Below are 20,852 nucleotides of genomic sequence, written 5' to 3' on the forward strand. Positions count from 1 at the left end.
GCTGCATCTGTTTGTTGAAATAGCTCAACTGATATTCCATCAATTCCTGGAGGCTTTTTTTCACCAATGACTTCAGAGCAGCTTGGACTTCTTCCTTCAGTACCATTGGTTCCTGATCATATGCTACCTCTTGAAATGGTTGAACATCGACTAATTCTTTTTGGTATAATGAGTCTGTGTATTCCTTCCATCTTCTTTTGATACTTTCTTTGTCATTCAATATTTTCCCCATAGAATCTTTCACTATTGCAACTTGAGGCTTGCTTGGTGGTTTTCAAATTTTTGGTATTGTCGACAAAGCTGCAACTTTCAAGTGTTATAAATGCTTCAGCATTTTGGACAGATGGTCTAAAACATTTCCTTGAACTATTGGACAGTGAAGATTTGACTCATGTAGCCAAATTCTCTGTGAGAACTTCCTCCAGCAGGGGAGTACAAGAGGTGTCATGGACCCCGACTGCCTGACTCCTGTGCATCAGGGAATGTGGGGCCTGGACCATGAGGACAGGGTGCCAGTCATGTGAGGAATAGGACACAAACCAGGGACTGCAGGGAGTTCAGCCTGAAACCAGATCCCCAAACGTGTTCTGGATCCAATCCCTCTGTGTCACCAAGATCCTGTTACTCTTGATGCAGCCCCACCTTCCATTCCTGGCTCAGAGTAATTACCCAGTTGGAGGGTCCCATGTTGGCACCAGCTGATCCTCCTGAAGGAGGGGTCCAGGGTTGAACTTGTGGAGACCGAAGTACCTGTGAGACACTTGGGGAGGTGCCCAGTAGACACAGGGACTGAGTGTCATGATGGGGATGGCTGGGGTGGTCTTCACGCAGAGGCCTGAGGAGTCAGCCCCTGGTCCTCAGGGGTGACTGTGCCCCAACCACAGCACAGGTAAGAACAAGATGTGGCCACGTGAACCAGCCTCGATCCACGCACAGCCACCTGGAGGACACCAGCAAAGGAAACACAAGCTTCAGGGGCTGGCCCAGGTGGTGGGGTTCAGTGATGAATGTGGCCCGTAAAGACCCCACGTGAACTCTCGGCATTTTCATTTTTCATCCCCACTGTGCCCTCCAGATACGTGATGACTCCAGAGGACTTCAGATTTCACTATGAAAACCTACAATGCGCAGAAAGGTGGAAAAAAACTTACCTGTGCTACTTTCTGGAGTGGCTGAAGGCAGCACCCCCATCTTACTTGACCTGGATGTCCTTCACAACCAGGTTTCAAAAGGAATGGACGGTATGGGGGTGGTGACCTCCTTCAACCCTACAAAGGGGAAAGCGAATCAAAATCAATAGCCCAAGGCTGATTCTTATGAGGCAGAGGTCAGACATGTCCCCTCTTTCCACCATCTTTACCAATTCTGACACCAACCATCCCTCCCACGTTGCTCTCTACTTCTCTGCTGGGTTTGATAATTCATTGCAATAGTCACACAGAACTCACAGGCAATGCTCACAATTATGGGATTTATTAGGGATGTAACAAGTTACAGTTCAGGTTCAGGAACACTCAGGAAACAGTTCTTCCACCAGTATAGTCTCTTCCCAGCCGTGTGCACAGGCACACCTCTCCCTGGCCCTTGGCCTCTGCCTTGCTCAGGCACGTGTTACAGAGCTCTTTCAGCTCTGGCAAAAAATGCCCAGGGGCACTCTACTCCACCAGCAAGCCTCCTGCCCAAAGACACTCAGCTTTCACCCTCTGTAGCCCAGGAAGCGCACCACACCGTCTCTTGCCATTTTTTCTCTGCCACCACTTCTTGAGCTCTCTCTCTGTCGCCAAGTTCCAGAAGCTTCTCAGCACAGGGATCCTGGGTCCAAAGGACACACTCTCCACTCCTGGCTGTTCTTCCTTGGTGGTGGTAGGATCCTCTCTTTCCCACCTCTGGGGAGGCTCATTTCAAGCCCAGTGGGAGGGCAAAACTGACCAATCCCCTTGGTGGGCCACAATTACCCTATTTGCGCAGTCTCACCCAGTCACCTGGGTGGAAGTTAAAAGGTGAGAAAGGCCACACAAAAGCGAGCCATTGCACCACAGAGAGGGAGGGTCAGTGTGGTACATGTCTGTCTTCCCCAGACTGGGGTCTCCTGGAGGGCAGGCAGGATGGGGCATGGTCCATCCTTGCATCTCAAGTTCTTGTTCAGTCATGACTCTGTGGAGGTGTACAGTGGACGCTTGAGGAATGAATGAGGGAATAAATGAATGGCTGATGGATGCGCATGCCTTCCTCCTGGGGAGAGAAGAGGTTGAGCATGGTAGACTCCATTTGGCCTGCATGATCACTCAGCCTATAGCCCCTCACCTTCCGTTCTCCTTTGTTGTTGTTGTTGTTAGGTGCCGTGAAGTGGGTTCCAACTTGTGGTGATCCTATGTACAACAGAACAAAACAATGCCCAGTGCGGCACCATTCTCACAATTGTTGCTACGCTTGAGCCCATTGTTGCAGCTACTGTGCCAATCCATCTCCTTGAGGGTCTTTCTCTTTTTCACTGACTGTCTACTTCACCTTTTCCAGGGACTGATTCCTCCGGATGATATGTCCAAAGTAAGTAAGACAAAGTCTTGCCAACCTCTCTTCAAAGGACCACTGTGTTTTTACTTCTTCCAAGACAGATTTGTTCATTCTTCTGGCAATCCATGATATATTCAACGCTCCTCAACAACACCATAATTCAAAAAGGCATCGATTCTTATTCAGCCTTCTTTATTCATTCACATGCATGTGAAATCATTGAAAATACCATGACTTGGGTCAGGCACACTTTAGTCCTCAAAGTGACGTCTCTGCTTTTGAACCCTTTAAAGAGGTTTTTTGCAGCAGATTTGCCCACTGCAATACGCTGTTTGATTTCTTGATTGCTGCTTTCATGGGTGTTGATTGTGGATACAAGTAAAAAGAAATCCTTGACAACTTCAACCTTTTCTCCATTAATATGATGTTGCTTATTGGTCATCCCTTCTCTTTTACCTTCAGGGTTTTTGCCATGTAGGAATCTGGTTCCTATCCTCCAGGAGCATTTAGGAGAAGCTGGAAGCAGATTGGCAGTACCAGGTCACCTGGTACATCTCCTGGAGCCCTTGTGCTGAATGTGCCCAGCAAGTGACCACAGTCCTGCAGGAGCACCACAAAATCAGCCCGAGGATCTTTGCAGCCCGCCCGTATTACAGCAACAAACAAGAGCATCAGCAGGGGCTGAGGGCCCTGCAGGAGGCTGGGTCCCAAATCAGGGTCATGACTTCTGGGGGTGAGCTGGCCTGAGGGGTGTCAATGAGGAGGCCTGGGCCAGCCCCACGGTGAGTATTCAGGCTGGGAGGGCTGCTGGGAGCCATTGGGGAGGATCTAGCTTTAGCACTATTAGCAGCACCGGGGACAGGAATCTGAGTCCAGTCGGAAAAGACATTCCAGGGGAAAATGAGGTGCTGGAGAGAGGCAGGAGTGGGTGAGGGAGAGCTGACTTTGTAACACTTCCACCTGGAGAGAGGTCCAGCCCATTCCCCTGCATTGGAAGCTGACCCTCTGCTCTTTCACACAGAGTTTGTGGACTGCTGGGAAAACTTTATGAGCTGCCAGGGAAAGCCCTTTGAGCCCTGAGTGGGAATAGATACAAACGTGGACATCATTTCCCAGGAGCTTCAAGGCATCCTAAGGGTAAGATGAGAGCTGCCCCCTCAGACCTCCCTCATTCTCATGTTACCCCTTCATTGGCTCTCCCCTCCTTTCTTGGGAGACCCTCCTTTCTGCTCTCTCTCTCTCTCTCTCTCTCTCTGCCTACACCCCCTTGCAGCCTCTCCTCTCCTCTCCTTCAGGCTCACTCCACCTTTTGATCTCTTCTTTGCTCTCAGTGCCCCTCTCCCTCAGTTTCCCACTCCTTCCCTCCCTCCCACTGTCCTCCCTTGAGACCCCTTTGCTTACCTCCATCTGCCCACAGGGTTTCACCTTCCTCCTCCATCCTGTGCCTTCCTCTCCTCATCCCTCACTTTCCTTTTCTCTTTCAGGGGCCTCTTCTCTCCCCCTCAAGGTCACACTTAACTGTTCAACTTGATTTCTCTGTGTCCTTCCACCCCAGCATGAATCCAGGACTTTCAGCTTCTCCTTCCATTTGTGGAGACTTCCCCTGGAGCTGGCACCTGAATTCGGACTTCTAGCCTACTGGACTGTGAGAGAATAAACTTCTCTTTGTTAAAGCCATCCACTTGTGGCATTTCCGTTATAGCAGCACTAGATGACTAAGACAAGCACTCTTTCATCTTCTCAAGAGAGGGAGAGGTAGCGTCCATGCCACAGGGAGGCACTGTTTAGAATCAATTTCTTCTCTGACATTTCCTGTCTGTCCATTCCTGGCGCTGAGAGTGACAGCCACTCCCCCAGAGCTTCACAGGCAGGAAGTTTGAATCAGGAAACTGAAAGGGAAACTTAAGACAGACCCACTTGTGGAGAAGGACAGATCGGGAGGTTTTCTGCTTCCAGTAGAACAGACATTGGTGAGTCTGCTTTCATGCATCGGTTGGTGAGCTCCCCGATTCTTGATCTGTGTCACTGTACATCACCTCAGTTGCAGATCACCTTAGGGGTCGAGACAACCCTGAGGCCAGCTGTGGATCACAGTCGGGGTACACACCTTAGGTCAGGGTAAGGGACCCTGAGGCTGGCTGTGGATCACAGTCAGGGTAGAGACCCCAGGTCAGCCTAAGGGACCCTGAGGCCGGCTGTGGATACAGTGGGGGTAGAGATGACCCTGAGGTGAGCTGTGGATCACAGTCGGGGTGCAGAGGACCCTGAAGCTGGCTATGGATCCCAGTCAGGGTAGAGATCTCAGGTCAGGATAAGGGACCCTGGGGCTGATGAAGAATCCTTCATCAGGAGTCAGTGGGGTAAGAAACAGGGAGGAAAGTCCATGTCCCCAGTGCAGTGGTCATGCTGTCTCCCTGCCCCGCAGCATCCTCTTCTGACCCCTGGAGGCTCTTCTTCCCCCTCCTGTCCCTTCACAATGGGCTTCTCTCTGTGAGATAGAGTCAGGTGCCTGTATGTGCAGGAAAAATAATTATTATTCTTCATTCCCTAGGAGCCTCTGACAAGGCTCCTCTTAGCAGGGATCTCACCACAAAGCCTCAGTGTCCTAAATTGGAACAGCGTATGGCAATGGGGTGGAGAAGCCTGGCAGGGCTAAAAGGCTCTACCTTAGACAAGAGAGAGATGGTGTTATGGATGGTATTGTAACCCCTCCCCTGTCCCCCCCCCCCACCAAAACATGTGTTGGAATTCTAACCTCCACAGCTGTGGATGTAATCCCACTTGGAAATAGGGTTTTTCTTTGTTTTGTTGATGAGGGCATATCATTATCATATGTTTTAAACCTAATAACTTTTGAGATATATAAAGGGCAGACTAGACACAGAGAGAAGCAATCATAAGCAGGGAAAAGACTGATGATATGTGGAGATCACCAGGAACACTGGAGCTACAGGAGCTGAGACAAGGATTTTCCCCAGATCCAACAGAGATAGAGCCTTCCCCTAGAGCCAGTGCCCTGAATTCAGATTTCTAGCCTCCTAAACTCTGAGAAAATAAATTTCTGTTCTTTGAAACCATGCACTGTGATATTTCTGTTACAACGGCACTAGATAACTAAGACAGATGAAGAAGTGGAGATGGACAATAGAGAACACCCGTGGACTTGGAACTAGTGTTTTTGGAGAGGTCTGGGATTGGGTGGCCTGGGTGGGAGGGGTCTGGTGGCCCAGGAGAGAGACTTGAAAGAGAAACATCAGATGGCTAGTGGATGACAAAGGAGATAGGGGAGAGACACCATAAGCATTTTGGAGTAAAATGCTGGCCCTAGACATGGAAGGCCCTCTATATCTCTGCACAACAGTTGGGGTGGTAATGCTCATTTCTGCTTTGTGTGGTGAGCTTGTTTTGGGGGAATGCGATAAAGGCCCTGGTTCAACCTGGGGCCTGGGTGTCATAACCAAGATTAATTTCCAATGGATTCAAATTAGGGTACACACCTTGGACAGCTTCACTGAAGGAAGCCCAGCCCCAAACTGAGGATACTTTCAGCCACAGCACTAGGTACTGTTCTAGGCAATTTACATGCATGAGTTCATTAATCTGCCTGGTTAAATTTTTTCCAAGGTATTTTATTTGTTTAGATGTTAATGTAAATGGAATCGTTTTGCTGTTCTTTTTCAGATTTATCATTGCTGGTGTATAGAACCCAAATGACTTTTGTGTGTTGACCTCGTACCCTTCAACTTTGCTGAATTTATTTTAGAAGCTTTCTTGTGAATTCTCTGGGATTTTCTATATATCGGCCCATGTTGTCAAAAATAAACAACTCAGAACACCATTAACAGATTGCGCACTTTTTGTTCTTTCCTCTGGTTTCCCTTGAGACTTGATAAATTCAGTTATTTTTGTCTCCTGGTTCACTTATTCTATCTTTTGGCTGTTTGACTCTATTGTTGAGTGTTTCTCTTGCTTTTTTAAATTTTTTTAACTCAGATGTTTTTTCTTCAGTTCCAGCAATTCTCTTAGGGTTTTTTTCTTTTTTTTTTATGTTTTTAATTTCTTCGTTACGTCTCTCACTTTGTTCCTCCATTTGTTTCCCGTGTACTTTTTTGCTTTCTTTAAACATATTTAGGACCATAGTCTGAAAATTATCAATTCTTTCATTATTCTGACTCCCATAGGAGAGATTTTCTCTTCTTCATATTTTGCTTTTGATTGTTCCTTCTTCTCTTGTGATATCATGTGCTTTCTAAGTTTTGTTGAACTGGGGCCATTTTGTTAGCTGCCAACCTGAAGGCCAGGGCCTGTGCCCACCAGCTGTTCCATGGGAGAAAGATGCAGCAGGCCACCTCTGCAAACACTCAGAGCCCTGGGAACACCACGGGCAGCTTCCAAGCCCTGCCGGTTTGCTATGAGTCAGAATGACCCAGCAGCAGCTGGCTTGATATCTTCTCCTGAGAATCACTAGATGGCATTATTATCCTTAGATTTTTTTTTCAGTACTGCTTCAGGAATTCCGTATGCTTGGTTTCTGGAATTTAATACATATGTGCGGGAGGAGAGTGGTTAGTTGTTCAGAGATGCTGCTGTAAGTGGCTATGGTGTGGGCTTCTCTATGTCTTTCCCTCAATGGCACCCCTGCACAGACACTCCCATGCTATCCTGCTATGGGCTGTTTCCTTTGTCCCTGTCAGTTTGAAATATTCCCCTCCCTCTGCTGCCCTTGCAGTTCCTCCCAGTTCCGGTACCTGTCTGTCTTGGGCCTCAAGGTAATTCCACAGCACTCTCACACAGTGCCACAGTCTACCTTCACCCCCTCTCAATTGCACAGCCTGTGAAATCCCCTGCCGAATTTTTGCCACCTTAAAAAAAAAAATCAAGCTAGAGCTTCCCCAGATTAGCGTCTTTTCCCTGCTCCTTGATTGGAGTGTTACCCAGCCCTGTCCCAAGATGGATGCACTGAGTCTGTACTCCTCACCTTAGTGGGTAGGATCTCCTGACTTCTGAGCCAGCCCCGTTCCTCCTCTCCCCTGCTTCTGGATTATTTCAACTCTCCAATACAACATGTTGTCTGGAGTTCTGAGATCTCAGTCTGTGCTTGTTTTTATTTGTTGTTCGGTGGAGTACGTGGGAGCGTCCACTCACTTTGCCGTCTTGCCCCGCCTGCCGAACACTACTTATTTTTGCGTGTTGTCTTTGTACTCTGCAACTTTGCTGAATTCCTCTATTCTAGAAGCTTTCTTGTGAATTCTCTGGGATTTTCTGCATAAAGGATCATGTTGTCAAAGATAATGAACTCGGAACACAATTAACAGATAATAGACAATTTGTAATTGGACAACACATTGTCACCAAGCGAGTCAGTGTTCAGTTAATTAAGATTTTCAACAGGCTATGTATGTAATTTTATCAGGAGCTTTGAACAAATTCTGATTGGTATGCGAAAATACATGAATCTTATAAGAGAACAGTATTTACTCAAATATTATCAAAGCTTAAATAGAAACAAGACAGTCACAAAATTAGCGATCCATGGTTATAAGACCTCCAGAGTCTTGGAAACAGGACATGTTCATTAGCCTTCAATTGTTTTCTGAAAGAATGGGTTTCAATGAACCTGATCACCTAAATACGATTGTGTGAAACAAGCTTTTAAAATTTATAATTTAAGGCATAACTATAAGCTTCAAAAATTATATATACATATATATTTATTACACAACGCATAGGTTTCTAACTTTTAATAAGGTGACTTTTAGTGTTGTACATAAGAGAACTTTCTGTTTTCATAAACCCAAACTTATAACTATATTTTACAATGTCATCTGTGAATAAGGATAGTATTACTTTTTCCTTTCCAATCTGGGTACTTTTTTTTTTTTTCTTTCCTTCTTGCTCTGGCTTCCAGTACAATACTGAATAGCAATAGTGAGAACTGGCAACCTTGTCTTGCTCCTGATTTTAAAGGGAAACTCTCAGGCTTTCTACGTTGAGTATAACGTTGGCTGTTGGTTTTTCACAAATGCCCAAAATCATGTTGAGGAATTTCTCTTGTATTCCTAGCTTGTTGAGTGTTTTTATCAAGAAAATATATTGGGTTTTATCATATGCCTTTTCTGCATCAATTGAGGTAAACATGAGGTTATTTTCCTTTGTTTTTTTTGATGGGGTATATTACATTGGTTGCTTTTCTAATATTCAACCCTCCTTGCATTTGTGGAATAAATACCACTTGGACATGTTATTTAATTCTTTTAATATGCTTTTGGATTCAGTTGGCTAGTATTTGTTGAGCATTTTTGCATCTACATTCATAAGGGATATTGGACTGTAGTTTTCTTATCTTGTGGTATCTTTGTCTAACTTTGGTATCAGGGTTATGGTAGCCTTACTGAATGGATTAGGGAATGTTTCTTTCTCCTCTACTTTTTTGGAAGAGTTTGAGCAGGATTGGTGTCAACTCTTCTTTAAATGTTTGGTAGCATTCTTCAGTGAAGGCTGGTCCAGAACTTTTTTTGTTGTAGTTCGGAAGTTTTTGATAACTGTTTCAATCTCTTCACTGCTTATGAGTCTGTTGAGATTTTTTGTGTCTTCTTGAGTCAATTTAGGTAGATTACTTGTTCCTAGAAATTTTTCCATGGCATATAAGTTATCTAGTTTTTTGGCATACAAATCTTCGTAGTATTTTATTCCAATCCTGTAATGTCCTCACCTTCATTTCTTATTTCAGTCTTTTCTATCTTCTCCAACTTTCTCTTTTTTTTTTTTTTTTTTGACAGTCTAGGTAAAGTTTTGTTGATTTATTCATCTTTTCAAAAAAACAACTTCTGGTTTTCTTGAATCTCTCTGTTGTTTTTCTATCCTCTATTTCATCTATTTCTGCTCTGGTCTTTGTTATTTCTTTCCTTCTGGTAGGTTTAGGCTTAGTTTGCCCTTGTTTTTCTATTTCCTCAAGTTGTAGGGTTAGGCTATTGACTTGAGATCTTCCTTCTTTTTAAATGTAGGCATCTATTATTATAAATTTCCATCTGAGCACTGCCTTTCTTGCATCCCATAGGCTTTGGTATGTTGTGTTTTTATTTTCATTCAACTCTAAGTTTTTTTTTTTTTTTTTAATTTCTCTCTTCTTCCTTCACCCTTTGGTTGTTTAATAGTGTGCTATTTAATTTCCACTTATTTGTGTGTTTTCCAATTCCTATTAATTTCTAATTTCATTCTCTTGTGGTTGGAGAAGATACTTTGTACGATTTCAATCTTTTTAAATTTACTGAGATTATTTTGTGACATAGCGTATGGTCCATCCTGTAGAATGACTCACGTGCACTGGAGAAAAATGTTTATTTTTCTCTTCTGGGCTAGAGTGTTCTACATGTATCTGTTAGGTCTAATTGGCTTATAATGTAGTTCAAGTCCTCTCTTTCCTTAATAATATTCTTTCTAGATGTCCTTTCCAATATTGAAAGTGGTATAATGAAGCCGCCAACTATTATTGTAGAGCCATCTATTACCCCCTTCATTCTGTCAGTATTTGCTTCACGTATTAGGTGCATATATATTTATAATTGTTGTATCTTCCTAGTGAATTGACCCTTTTATCACTAAATAACATCCTTCTTCATTTCTTATTACAGACTTTGACTTAAAATCTATTTTGTTTGGTATCAGTATGGTCACCCCTGTTCTCTTTTGGAAAAGATAGTATTTTGAAGAAGGTAATAAGGATGAATAATCCCTGCAAGAAAAAAGAGAAAGCAAAATATTATATATTAAATCAGGAAATTATACAAAATTAAAATTCTTCTAGGAAGAACGTATGATAAAAAATGACACTAAAGGAAATAGAACACATGAATAAACCCCAAGACATTAAAGTAAAAGAATGATTGGTTCAATTGTTTCCTGGGTGAGACTCCTCAGGCCAGAGCTGCAAGAGACTTCAGAGAGGGAACTCATGGGTCCTGCACAGGGAGAAAGAGTGCCTCCTCTGGAAGAACCAGGCACCCTGGTGGAGACCTAAGGGCAGAAGGAGGGCTGGGGCACCATCAAAGAGCTCTCTGCATTGAGTTTTCTCCCTTCCATTGTTTACAGATACATGGATCGACATACTTTCATTTATAACTTTAAAAATTTTCCTTTCACCACTGGGCGGAAGAAGACTTACTTGTGCTATGAGGTACAGCTCATGAATGACAACTTCAGGAACCCACAGAACTGGATCAAGGGCTTTCTGTACAACCAGGTGAGTGTCTCAGTGCAACCTCTGCCAGCAGGGCCTCCCTAAATTCCTCTGGAACATTGATGTTCACTATGAAACATTTGTGGGTAGAAGGTTTTCTTTGCATCCCACGAAGTTTCTCTAACCTTTGAACCCCACTGTCCTGTGGGTTTGTCCTGGAGTTGGGTCAAGATGGGATGTGCTTTAGACCACACTCTGTGATTGGCTTCAGGCCACACACTGGCAACAAGTCATCATGTTCCATGTTCAGAGTCATGCCACACTCCAGGTCTCACCCCACACCCCTCCGGATGTGCCTGGGACAGGTGGTATTAGGGCTGCAAAAAGTGGTTCTTGAAAACCATCGTTACCCAACTCCTTGCTTCCAACTGAAATGTTAAAAAGAAGGCTCTGCAATAGTTTACATTCTGATTTTCACAAGGCACAGGTTCCCAAATGCCTGTCTTCTGGGCTTAATCTTGGCAGAGATCTGAAGCAGGTGAGAGGAAGGGGTCAGCCCTGATCAGGGGTAGTGCCTACAATGTGGTAGGAGTCAGGGGTCATCAAGCATTCGGGGAGGAGCAAGGCCAGGCCAGGCCGAGAGTCCCTGAAGGTGAGGGACATTCATCCCTGACCCCTGCCCAGGATGCCTTCTGGCTCAGGAGGCTGAGTCTCTGCTGGCTCTGGCTCTAGCTGCACATGTTCTTTCTGCTCACTTTGGGCCTGGTAGGACCCAGACCACTCCTGAGAGGTACTGGTAAGGGCACTGGTCCCCACACCTGCCTCATCAGCTACACTTGGTGCAGGGCCACCCCACAGCCACTTCTCACATCACCTGTGACACCCCCTTACACTTCCCTTCGTCTCTGCATGGTCTTAGTGGCTTGACTGGATCCCAGTCCCTGGTTGAAAATCTTTTTACTGCAGTTTGGGGCAAATCTCCCAATTTCTTTCAGCACGCCAAGGACTCTTTCCCATCACCAAAACCCCCACCTTGGGGAGGGTCCTATGGGGTCCCTTGTCCTCAGTCCTCCTGCTCGGCAGACTCTTTTGAAAGAGTTGGTGTCACTTCAGAGTCAACACAAGCCAGGCCCAGAGTAAAAGCTTGTGGAGTGACTGGTGTGTGAGCAGGTGGAGTGGTAGGTGGGTGGGGGATAGGCAGGTGGAGGAGTAAGTCCCCCTGTGAAGAAAGCTCACCCAGTTCAATGGCAACAGCTCAATGACCTTAGTGTTCACCTGGCTCGCCCTCTCCTCCCTCCTCCAACTCATTCTCTCCTCACTGCAGGGTCAGGATAAGAGGGAGGCTTGTGAAGACCCTGGCCTTGGGTGCAAGATTAGAGGAGGGCCAGAAAAGTCAGTAATCAAGGTGAATAATATTTTAATGCAAGCTAAGTAATATTTCAATACAATATAGTGCATTAAAATATTATTTACCCTGATTGCTGAGGTTTGCCCCCTACCCCAATTTTGTGCTGAAGGCCAGTGTTTCACTTGCCTCATCCTGTTCCCGGTCCTCCTCCCTGTTCGCAGCAAGGGATCTAACCCTTCTTTCTTCTCTATGCCCAGTATCATCCTAATCCCCAGCTACGCCGCCATGCAGAGTTGTGGTTTCTGGAATGGATCTCTTCTTGGCAACTGTGCCCCGGGCAGCACTTAAGGGTCACGTGGTTCCTCTCCTGGAGCCCTTGCCCTTACTGTGCACAGAAAGTGGCTTCCTTCCTGCAGAGGAATAGCCATGTGAGCCTGAACATCTTTGCTGCCCGAATCTATGACTGCTTGGAAGGTTATGAGGAAGGCCTGCGCTCACTGTATGATGCTGGGGCCTACATCGCCATCATGACCTGCAGAGGTCAGAGTGAGACCATGGAGGGAGAGCAGTAGCCTGGGAAAGGAAGCTACTAGAAGGGGTGGGCAAGATTTAAAATATCTGGTGGAGAAGCCTCTGTTTGCTGTGGCTGGAGGTGATAGCAGAATCAGGACAAGCCTTGGGAGTCTAGTGGAAGACAGAGTTCAGGGGAGTAGATGTGGTCCAGGGGATGGAGGGAGGGTGGTTGGAAGTGCAAGAACGACTTGGATGCTTCCAAAAAGAAGGAGCTTTGAGTGGATCAGGTTCCAGTTGGAAGAAAAAGTTTGGGTTTGGTGAAGGAGCTAAATCCCTATGGGAGGGAAAGAGAAAGAAAGAGATACAAATCCTGGTGCAAAAGGTCTATCCCTAAGAGTTGTACAGCCTTGTTGCCCTTGAACAGGTGGAACTTGACTTTTCCTCCCCTCTCTTGTTTCAGAGTTTGAGTACTGCTGGAGAGCCTTTGTGGACAACCAGCTATTGCCCTTTAAGCCCTGGTATAGGCTGAATGAATACAGTGAATTCACGTCAGAACAGCTTCAACGCATTCTCCAGCAAAGGGTTTCCTACTTTCCTCCGGTCCCCTAACTGTACCTTCTCCCTTCTCTCCTTGAGCCTTACCTTTCCTTCTGCTCAGCGCCTCCTCTTGGTTACCTGCTCCCTACAGGGGCATCCAGCACCTTCCTTTCTGACCCTTCTTTTGAAATCACTCTGCTTTTCTCCTTCCTTGTGTCCTTCCTTTCTCTTATCTATGATTTTACTGTCTCCCACTCTCTTCTCTGCTTTTTCCTTCAAACTTTCCCACTCATTGCAGAAATTCTTATCCTTCTAGGTGGGTGGAGGGTAGAAGACAGACATCAGTATCTCAAACAGTGGCAGGGGATCTCTGCTGAACAGAGGAAGTAAATGCCTTCTTTTAAGAAGTGTAAACACTCTGCTTGCCACAATCTTCAGATTAACCAAAACAGAGCAATAAAATGCACAGAACTCAAAATGGATGTATGTCTTTAAAACGTCATGGCAAGATTGACTTCAGGCAAAATGATGGAGTAGGGACCCCTAGGGGCTCTTCCTTCCCAAAAGCACCAAAAACAAAACAAACAAACAAAAAAACTTCAAAAACTGTCAGAACCAACCATATGGGAACTCTGGAAGATACTCAAAGGTTACAGCAACCAAATTAATTTTATCCATGAGAAAGGCTGCTTTGTGGTGTTTTAACTGTTGAATTAAAACAAAACCCCACCAAAAAAAGAGACAGTTAAGAGTCCTATAAACAAATGTTCATTAGGTGGCTAATTCTGCTAGCAGAGAAGTGTCCTAGTGAAAACACTAGACTGACTCTCTGCTAGAAATTAAAACAAAAAATTTTGCTGAAGGATAAAGACAAAAAAAAAAAAAAATTCTTTTCCTGAAGTGGGAGAGCACACGCAGATGCCTAAGTGAGATGCTGCAGTGTGTCTCTACACCCAGGGAGAGTTGTGAGGTATTTATCAGTCACAGCAAGGAAGGCAAACACTTTTACATCAAGGTGAGGGGCAGGGGTGGGGTTACAGGGGAAAAACAGGGGAAGGAGGGAAAAAAGTCACAAGGGTTTGCCAAGATACAGACTTTCCTAACATCAATTTCTAACCTAACATTAGTCCCTTATTTTCCGAAATAAATTGACTAAAGGAATATTTCTAGAGCAGAATGTGTAAATATTCTTGATATGGGGGATTAGTGACTGATTGTAGACTGGTCAACTCTAGTTGAAGTCCTTGAAATGTAAAAGTTGATCATTTGGTTAGGAAGGAGTGAAGATTAGCTCAGCTTCAACCTGAAGTCTTTTCAAATGTAAACATCAGCCATCTGGCTAGGAGGGAGTGAATTACAGCCTAGGCATTTACTGGATGAATTGCCTGAGAGTAGTGAAGATGGACGTGGGAGTGAAGATAGAAAGATTATTTATATAAGCTGAGGCACTGATCTCTGCACTGTTTTGGTCACAAGCAGTCAAGCTTTCACAGGAAGCCAAATTGTCTTTGTAGAACATCTGAGGTAGGCCTCAAACCTAGGTGTAGCTTAATTCAAAATGGAATTTCAACTTAGAACTGGGATTAGCCATTTCAGTCATGCTGAATAGCCTGAGTTTTTAGCTTTGTGTATTCAGAAGCTTGGCCCATTATTGCTACCACTCTCCCTGTTTGCAAAGAGAGAGGACGTTATATAGGCAGTGAGTAAAATTCCCTCTAACAAAGAAAATCTAAGTGATTGGTTAAGTGAACAAAGAAATTCCAAGCAACTGGTTAAGTGAGAAATCTCTAATTGAGGGAGGGGTTATCAAAGCAAGGAAAGCTAATTCATTGGGTACTTTGAGAAATTCTTTCTTTGTGATTGGTTTGACTTTGATTTACAGAGTCAGAGACTCAGTTTGACAAACTGATATAACCTAGTCTTTTTTTGGGCTCAATGCATGTCTTCCAGAGTTCATGAGTATTTTAACTCTTGTGAAAGACCTTATTTTATCCAATACACTTACCATAAATTTGGTGTTGCTTTGAAAAACAGCCCTGGAGAATGCCCAAAGTTACAGTGAGTCTAGCCAAATTTATGGCTTGAATTTGAACATTGGACATAACTTAGCTTCACCTCACCTCCCTCCTAGGTGGCCCAGCAGCTTGAAGATGGCAGTCTGTATTCTTTGTGTGGGTACCTGGCCCCAGAGGGAGCAGAGTGGAGCTTATTCTCAAGGAGTTATGGTTTTCTGTTTTGACCTGTCTGGGTTCCCTGAAGGACTGATGCTAGGGACCTGCCTTTGTTTCACGTAACTGGGAATTTTCTCAGGGCAGAGAAGTGGCTATGGGAGGACATTCTCAAGAACACTGAAAGCCAAATCAAGTAGCTGCTGCCTGGGACAAAAATTAACAAAGAGGCAAACAATGTTACAAGCTGGATAGGTGTCTTAGGCCAGGTCTCTAGGGAAGAAAAACCAGTGAAGCATCTATATATATACATATATATATATATATATACGCACACACACGTGTCTGTGTGTGTATCTGTGTGTCTGTGTCTCTGTCTATGTGTGTATACACATATATATATATACGTATACAGAGAGAGATTTGTATCAAGGAAATGGCTCAAGTGGTTGTACAAACTGGAAAGTCCCAAGTCCGCGTGGGTCCGGCTGGAGGCTTCTTCTGACTCATGCAGCTACAGGAGCTGACAGACCCAATATCAGCAGGTCAGACAATAGGCCTCTGGCTCCCAGGTGTGGAGGCCAACAAATCCCAAAATCAGCATGAAAGCTGATAGGCCACAGGCTCACAGACTGAGGAGGCTGACAAATCCCAAAACTGACAAGGAAGCTGCCAGCTCATGTCCCAAGAACTGGAGGTCAGATGAACAGGAGCCAGCTACAGGATCCAGAGCAAGCAAATGCCTACCAGCCTTGCCAGAAAGTACACCTACATTGGATGCAGGCTAGACCTGCAAGCAAACTCCATTTCAACGGATTGGCTACTCACAGCAGATCCCATCATTGAGAGGATCACAGTGTATCAGATCTCATCATGGAAGTGGTTCCATCATTATATGACTGCCATACCACATCGTAACTACCAAACCCCTGAGTTTCATGGCTCAGCCAAGTTGACACACACCCTCCCCTTTCCTTTTCCCTCCCAAAGGCCTAGCTGCTCCCCAAATTTTCCCCCCATTGCCATTAGACTCTGTCTCCAAAGGTGGACTGGGAGCCTTCTCTGGCCCTCCCCCAAAGTCTCGTTGTACTTCCTCCTCTTCCCACTCTCCTCCATCACCTCTCCAGCATCACCTCTCCTCCCCTGATCTCTATTCCCATTGCCCTCCAAATCTGCCCCCGGAGTTCAGGGCCATCTCCTCCAGGAGCTCGTTCTACCCACCCCACCCTAGCAAAGTCTCACAGCTCTGAGTTACCTGGGACCCTCTTCATAACAGGCTGTAGCACAGATTTACACAGCAAACACTGGCAGGCCCTTGGCTCTGTGTGTCCCAAGGATTCACCTCTCCTGGGGCTCCTGCAGATGGAATAGGCAACCCAGTAGTGCTGCTCTGGATCTAGGTTCTGGAAGGGGCTCTTTCCAGGAAGAGCAAGATGGAAATCGTGGGTTTTTCCAGAAGAGGCAACTCTCTATCTACCATGATCTGATGCTCCAAGGCCTCATGGTGGGAGGATGTGTCTTATTATGAAGAAAAAGAAATGTAGAAACATGTAAATAAATGCCAGAGATATACAACCGAAAAGTGAGTCTAAAATACAAATGTAATTGGAGATTTTAGAAAATCTGTTTTTTTTTAAGCACCCCATGTTGAAATATACATGGCTATATGTTAAAATTCACCCATGTGAATTTCTAGCATACTTTAAGAAGGTTATTTTGTCATTGGTGAAGAACCTCCTAACATGCCCAATTTAGTGTCTTGATCTCCTTCTGCTCATGGTAGTTGATCGTGAGCACCTCCTGTCCGTCACTGGACATGCACAGGTATGCACAGTTGTCCACCCACAGTTTCATGGTATGGTTATGGAGGTTTGCACTCAGCAGTATAACTTCTAGGGGTGAGACACCAACCTGCTGGAAATTTTAAGACCTTTCCTCTCACAAGTGATAGTGTCATTGTAAGATGTAGTTGTTATTAAGTGACATCCAGTCGGTTTCCTCTCATAGAGAACCCATGTAAACACCAGAACAAAATACTGCCCAGTCCAGCGTCATTCTCACAATCGTTATTATGTCTGAGCCCTTTGTTACAGCCACTGTGTCAATCCGTCTCATTGAGGGCCTTCCTCTTTTTCCCTGAACCTCTGCCTTACCAAGCACGATGTCCTTCTCCAGGGACTGGTCCCTACTGATAATATATGTAGAGTACACGAGACAAAGCCTCGCCATTCTCGCTTCCAAGGTGTAGTATATTTCTAGCCTTAAAAAACTAGAAATTAGGATATTTACTGTAAAATAAAAGTAAATTGCTTTTGAACCTAATTCAGCCTGTTTCGATCTGAGCTCGCTCTGAGAATGTAGATTTACAGTGCACAAAGGTTTATGAGGCATCTTGTTTACTCATAACGTATGAGACGGGGGACGCTAAGAGTCTAGTCCTAGTTGTTATTGTTTGCTGTCAAGGAGGATCTGCCACATGGAGACCCCTTGCACAACAGAACAAAACGTTGCCCAGTCCTGAGCCATCTTAGTGATCCTCGGCATGTTTGAGTCCATTATTTTGGCTATTGTGTCAATCCATCTCATTAAGAACTTCCCTCACATTCAGTGACGTTCTGCTTTACCAACCAGGACCCCAAAATCCTGGCTGGGGGCTGGAAAGCCTTCTCAAATAGGAAACAAGACCTAGAAACAGAAAGGGCAGGGGAGGAGGAGAAACGACGAGTCAAGTGCAACACGAAAACCTTGGCAGGGTAGACAGGACAGTTGGGTTTGGGGGCCTCAGCACGGTGGACATGGCTGTGCCCTGGGAGGTGTCAGTTCCTGGGAGAAGAAGTCCAGAGAGAGGACAGTGGCCGGAGCTATGCCCAGAGAGAGGGGCAGGGGAAGAAGAAGACCCAGGGGAGAGCAGGAAGATGTCACATTCAGGGAAACCCTCTGAGGAAAAGCAATGTCACTGCTGCAGAGCAGCTGGAGGTCCCTGGGCCTCAGGTGCATCTCCTCCATACCTTTAGTCTCTTCCTCGATTCTTGGCTCTGGACACTGTGTCCTCCTCCTGTTCCAGGGTGCGATCCTCCTGTCTGGGATGCATCCCAAGGACTCAAAGCCTTTCATAAGATCAGAGTGGCCCAGGGAGAGTTGCCAGAGAAACACCGGGCCCACTTGTCCCTGCTGGAAGCACAACCATGCAAACACACTCACACCCGCACAAGCACAAAGACCCCAAACCACAAGGACTGTGAGGAAAGGTCGCTGGCCTGGGTCACTCCAGACATACACAGCCCTGACTTCTGCTCAGGTGGAAGCCACAGGATTTAATTTTTCTGTGTGGCAGGTAAAGAAAACGAAAATCCTCTCAACTGAACCAATAAGCAACATCATGATAAGCGGAGAAAAGATTGAAGTTGTCAAGGATTTCATTTTACTTGGATCCACAATCAACAACCATGGAAGCAGCAGTCAAGAAATCAAAGGATGCACTGCGTTGATTAAATCTGCTGCAAAAGACCTCTTTCAAGTGTTAAAAAGCAGAGATGTCACCTCGAAGACTAAGGTGCGCCTGACCAGAGCCAGGGTGTTTTCAGTTGCCTCGTATGCATGTGAAAGCCGGACAATGAGTAAGGAAGGCCGAAGAATTAATGCCTTTGAATTAAGATGTTTGCAAAGAATATTGAATATACCATGAACAGCCAAAAAAAATGAACAAATCTGTCTTGGAAGAAAGACAGCCTGAATGCTCCTTAGAAGCAAAGGTGGTGAGGCTTTGTCTCACATATTTTGGACATGTTATCAGGAAGGATCAGTCCCTGAAGAAGGACATCATGCTTGGTAAAGTAGAGGGTCAGACAAAAAAAGGAAGACCCTTACGGAGATCGATTGACACCATGGCTGCAACAATGAGCTCAAGTATAACGTTTGTGAGGATGGTGCGCGAACAGGCAGTGTTTCGTTCTGTTGTACATAGGGTTGCTATGAGTCGAAACTGACTCAATGGCAACTAACAACAACAACATGTGACAGAAGGAGCCTTGGTGGCATAGTGGCTAAGAGCTTGGCTGCTAACAAAAAAGGTTGGCAGTTCAAATCCACCAGCCACCTCCTGAAACCATATGGGGCAGTTCTATTCTGTCCTATAGGGTCGCTAGAGTCAGAATCATCTTGACAGCAACAGTTTCTGATGTAGCAGGGGAGGGGTCTGCATGAGTAAAACACCCTTCAGGCTGGTGTCCCAGCTCTGAGAGTGGGCCTGCCTGGCCCTCTGGGAGTAATGTTTAATAAGCTGAACTATATGCTCTGGACGGGTTGAAGGGGGCAGACAGAGTCAGGCGGTGAGAGGATAGGGTCCATACCATGGGATCCTACCTCAAAGGACAGGGCCATGAGTTGCCAGAGGGACATCCCAGGAGGACCATCCCTGTGTCCCCAGAACCGTCAGCTCCGGGGCTGTGATGTAACTGAGGCTGGGTGCTTGACAGCCAAGCAGAGCTGACTTGGGAGGACTGGAGGTGGAGAAAGCCTGGTCTGAGAATCCACAGCCTAAGCTCCTACTGCGTGCCTAGATCCTTGAAGACATTTCTTCCCAAGTCAGCTTTCCAACAAAGGCAGTCCCTGCAGGGGCCTGGGAGGAATGTCCCTCAGTTTCAGGGTCCCTCCATCTGGCCCATACTTTTCCTCCCCAAATGCTGTTGGCCCCTGACCCGACAGCACTGTGGACTCTGCCCTGGTCAGGGCTGCCTCCCTCCTCTCTACCTGCCTTGGGCTTTCTCTTCTGCTAAGATGAAGACCAGGAAATAGACATTTGAGAACCTGGGCCTTGTGAACACAGAAGATGAACCACTGCAGGCCCTTCTTGCCCACATTTCAATGTTGTGAAGATGCTCTTTGTTCTCCACTTGGAGGCAGTGCTGGGGTTACGATGGGTCCTGGGCAGGTGTTCAGAGAACCACTTTTAGTGTATTGTACCCCTGATACCATCCATCCTGGGGGCAGCCCGAGGGGGGTGGGTTGAGGCCCAAAGCGTGGGGGTGACTCTGGACCTGGGACATCAAGACTTGTTGCTGCCATGTGATCGGAAGCCCATAACAGAGCGTAGTCTACCGGAGGTCCCATCTCCGCCCATCTTCAGGGCAGGCCCAGAGGAGACAAAGGTGAAAGGAACTTTGTGGGACATTCCAAGTAGGAAAGAGAACCTTCTACCCACAAATGACCCCGGATCAGGGGATCTTGCCTGGCTGCAGTTGGGCTGGACAGTCACCTGATTGCATAGGAAGCCCCTGCCCTTGTGCTGTGGGACCCTGGAGTTGCCACCTAGGAGCTGTACTTCATAGCACAGGTAAGTATGGCACCACCAATGTTCTAAAGGGCCATTTGTGAAGTAGCACAGGAATGTGTCTTCATTCATCAGGTCTCTGGGACATAGACAGGAGAAAACCACAATTCAGAGGTTCCTCCTGGACCCTTCCCTGACCCTGCACTCTTTCCCCTCCTCCCCATTCCTCCCAGACCTGCAGAGAAGGGGCTTCTTCTCACTGTGCGGGAAACCACCCCACCCTCACCACTGACTCCTTCTGGGAGGCTCATGGGAAAGTTAGCCCAG

The 20,852-nt window shown here is 45.9% G+C and overlaps 2 protein-coding genes across 4 annotated transcripts in view; one reads left to right on the forward strand and one right to left on the reverse strand.

Annotated features, from left to right (window-relative positions):
- The window catches only part of LOC126076067 (DNA dC->dU-editing enzyme APOBEC-3A-like), a 92,740-nt gene that overhangs the window by 62,547 nt on the left and 9,341 nt on the right, over positions 1 to 20,852 (reverse strand). The window lies entirely within an intron of this gene.
- Positions 4,286 to 13,850, forward strand: LOC126076068 (DNA dC->dU-editing enzyme APOBEC-3G-like). Of its 3 annotated transcripts, XM_049884461.1 has the most exons (5): positions 4,397 to 4,484; positions 6,003 to 6,075; positions 10,603 to 10,753; positions 12,296 to 12,578; positions 13,012 to 13,850. In XM_049884461.1, exons 3-5 carry the CDS (start codon positions 10,607 to 10,609, stop codon positions 13,158 to 13,160), a joined length of 579 nt encoding a protein of 192 aa, XP_049740418.1. In that variant the 5' UTR covers positions 4,397 to 4,484; positions 6,003 to 6,075; positions 10,603 to 10,606; the 3' UTR covers positions 13,161 to 13,850. The 3 variants fall into 3 exon arrangements, with proteins under 3 accessions (XP_049740419.1, XP_049740417.1, XP_049740418.1); XM_049884462.1 differs by lacking the exon at positions 6,003 to 6,075 and having other exon boundaries at positions 4,286 to 4,484; positions 12,455 to 12,578; XM_049884460.1 differs by lacking the exon at positions 6,003 to 6,075 and having other exon boundaries at positions 4,386 to 4,484.

The sequence above is a fragment of the Elephas maximus genome, chromosome 4 (genome assembly GCF_024166365.1).
Source record: "Elephas maximus indicus isolate mEleMax1 chromosome 4, mEleMax1 primary haplotype, whole genome shotgun sequence".
In the NCBI taxonomy this organism is placed as follows: domain Eukaryota; kingdom Metazoa; phylum Chordata; class Mammalia; order Proboscidea; family Elephantidae; genus Elephas; species Elephas maximus.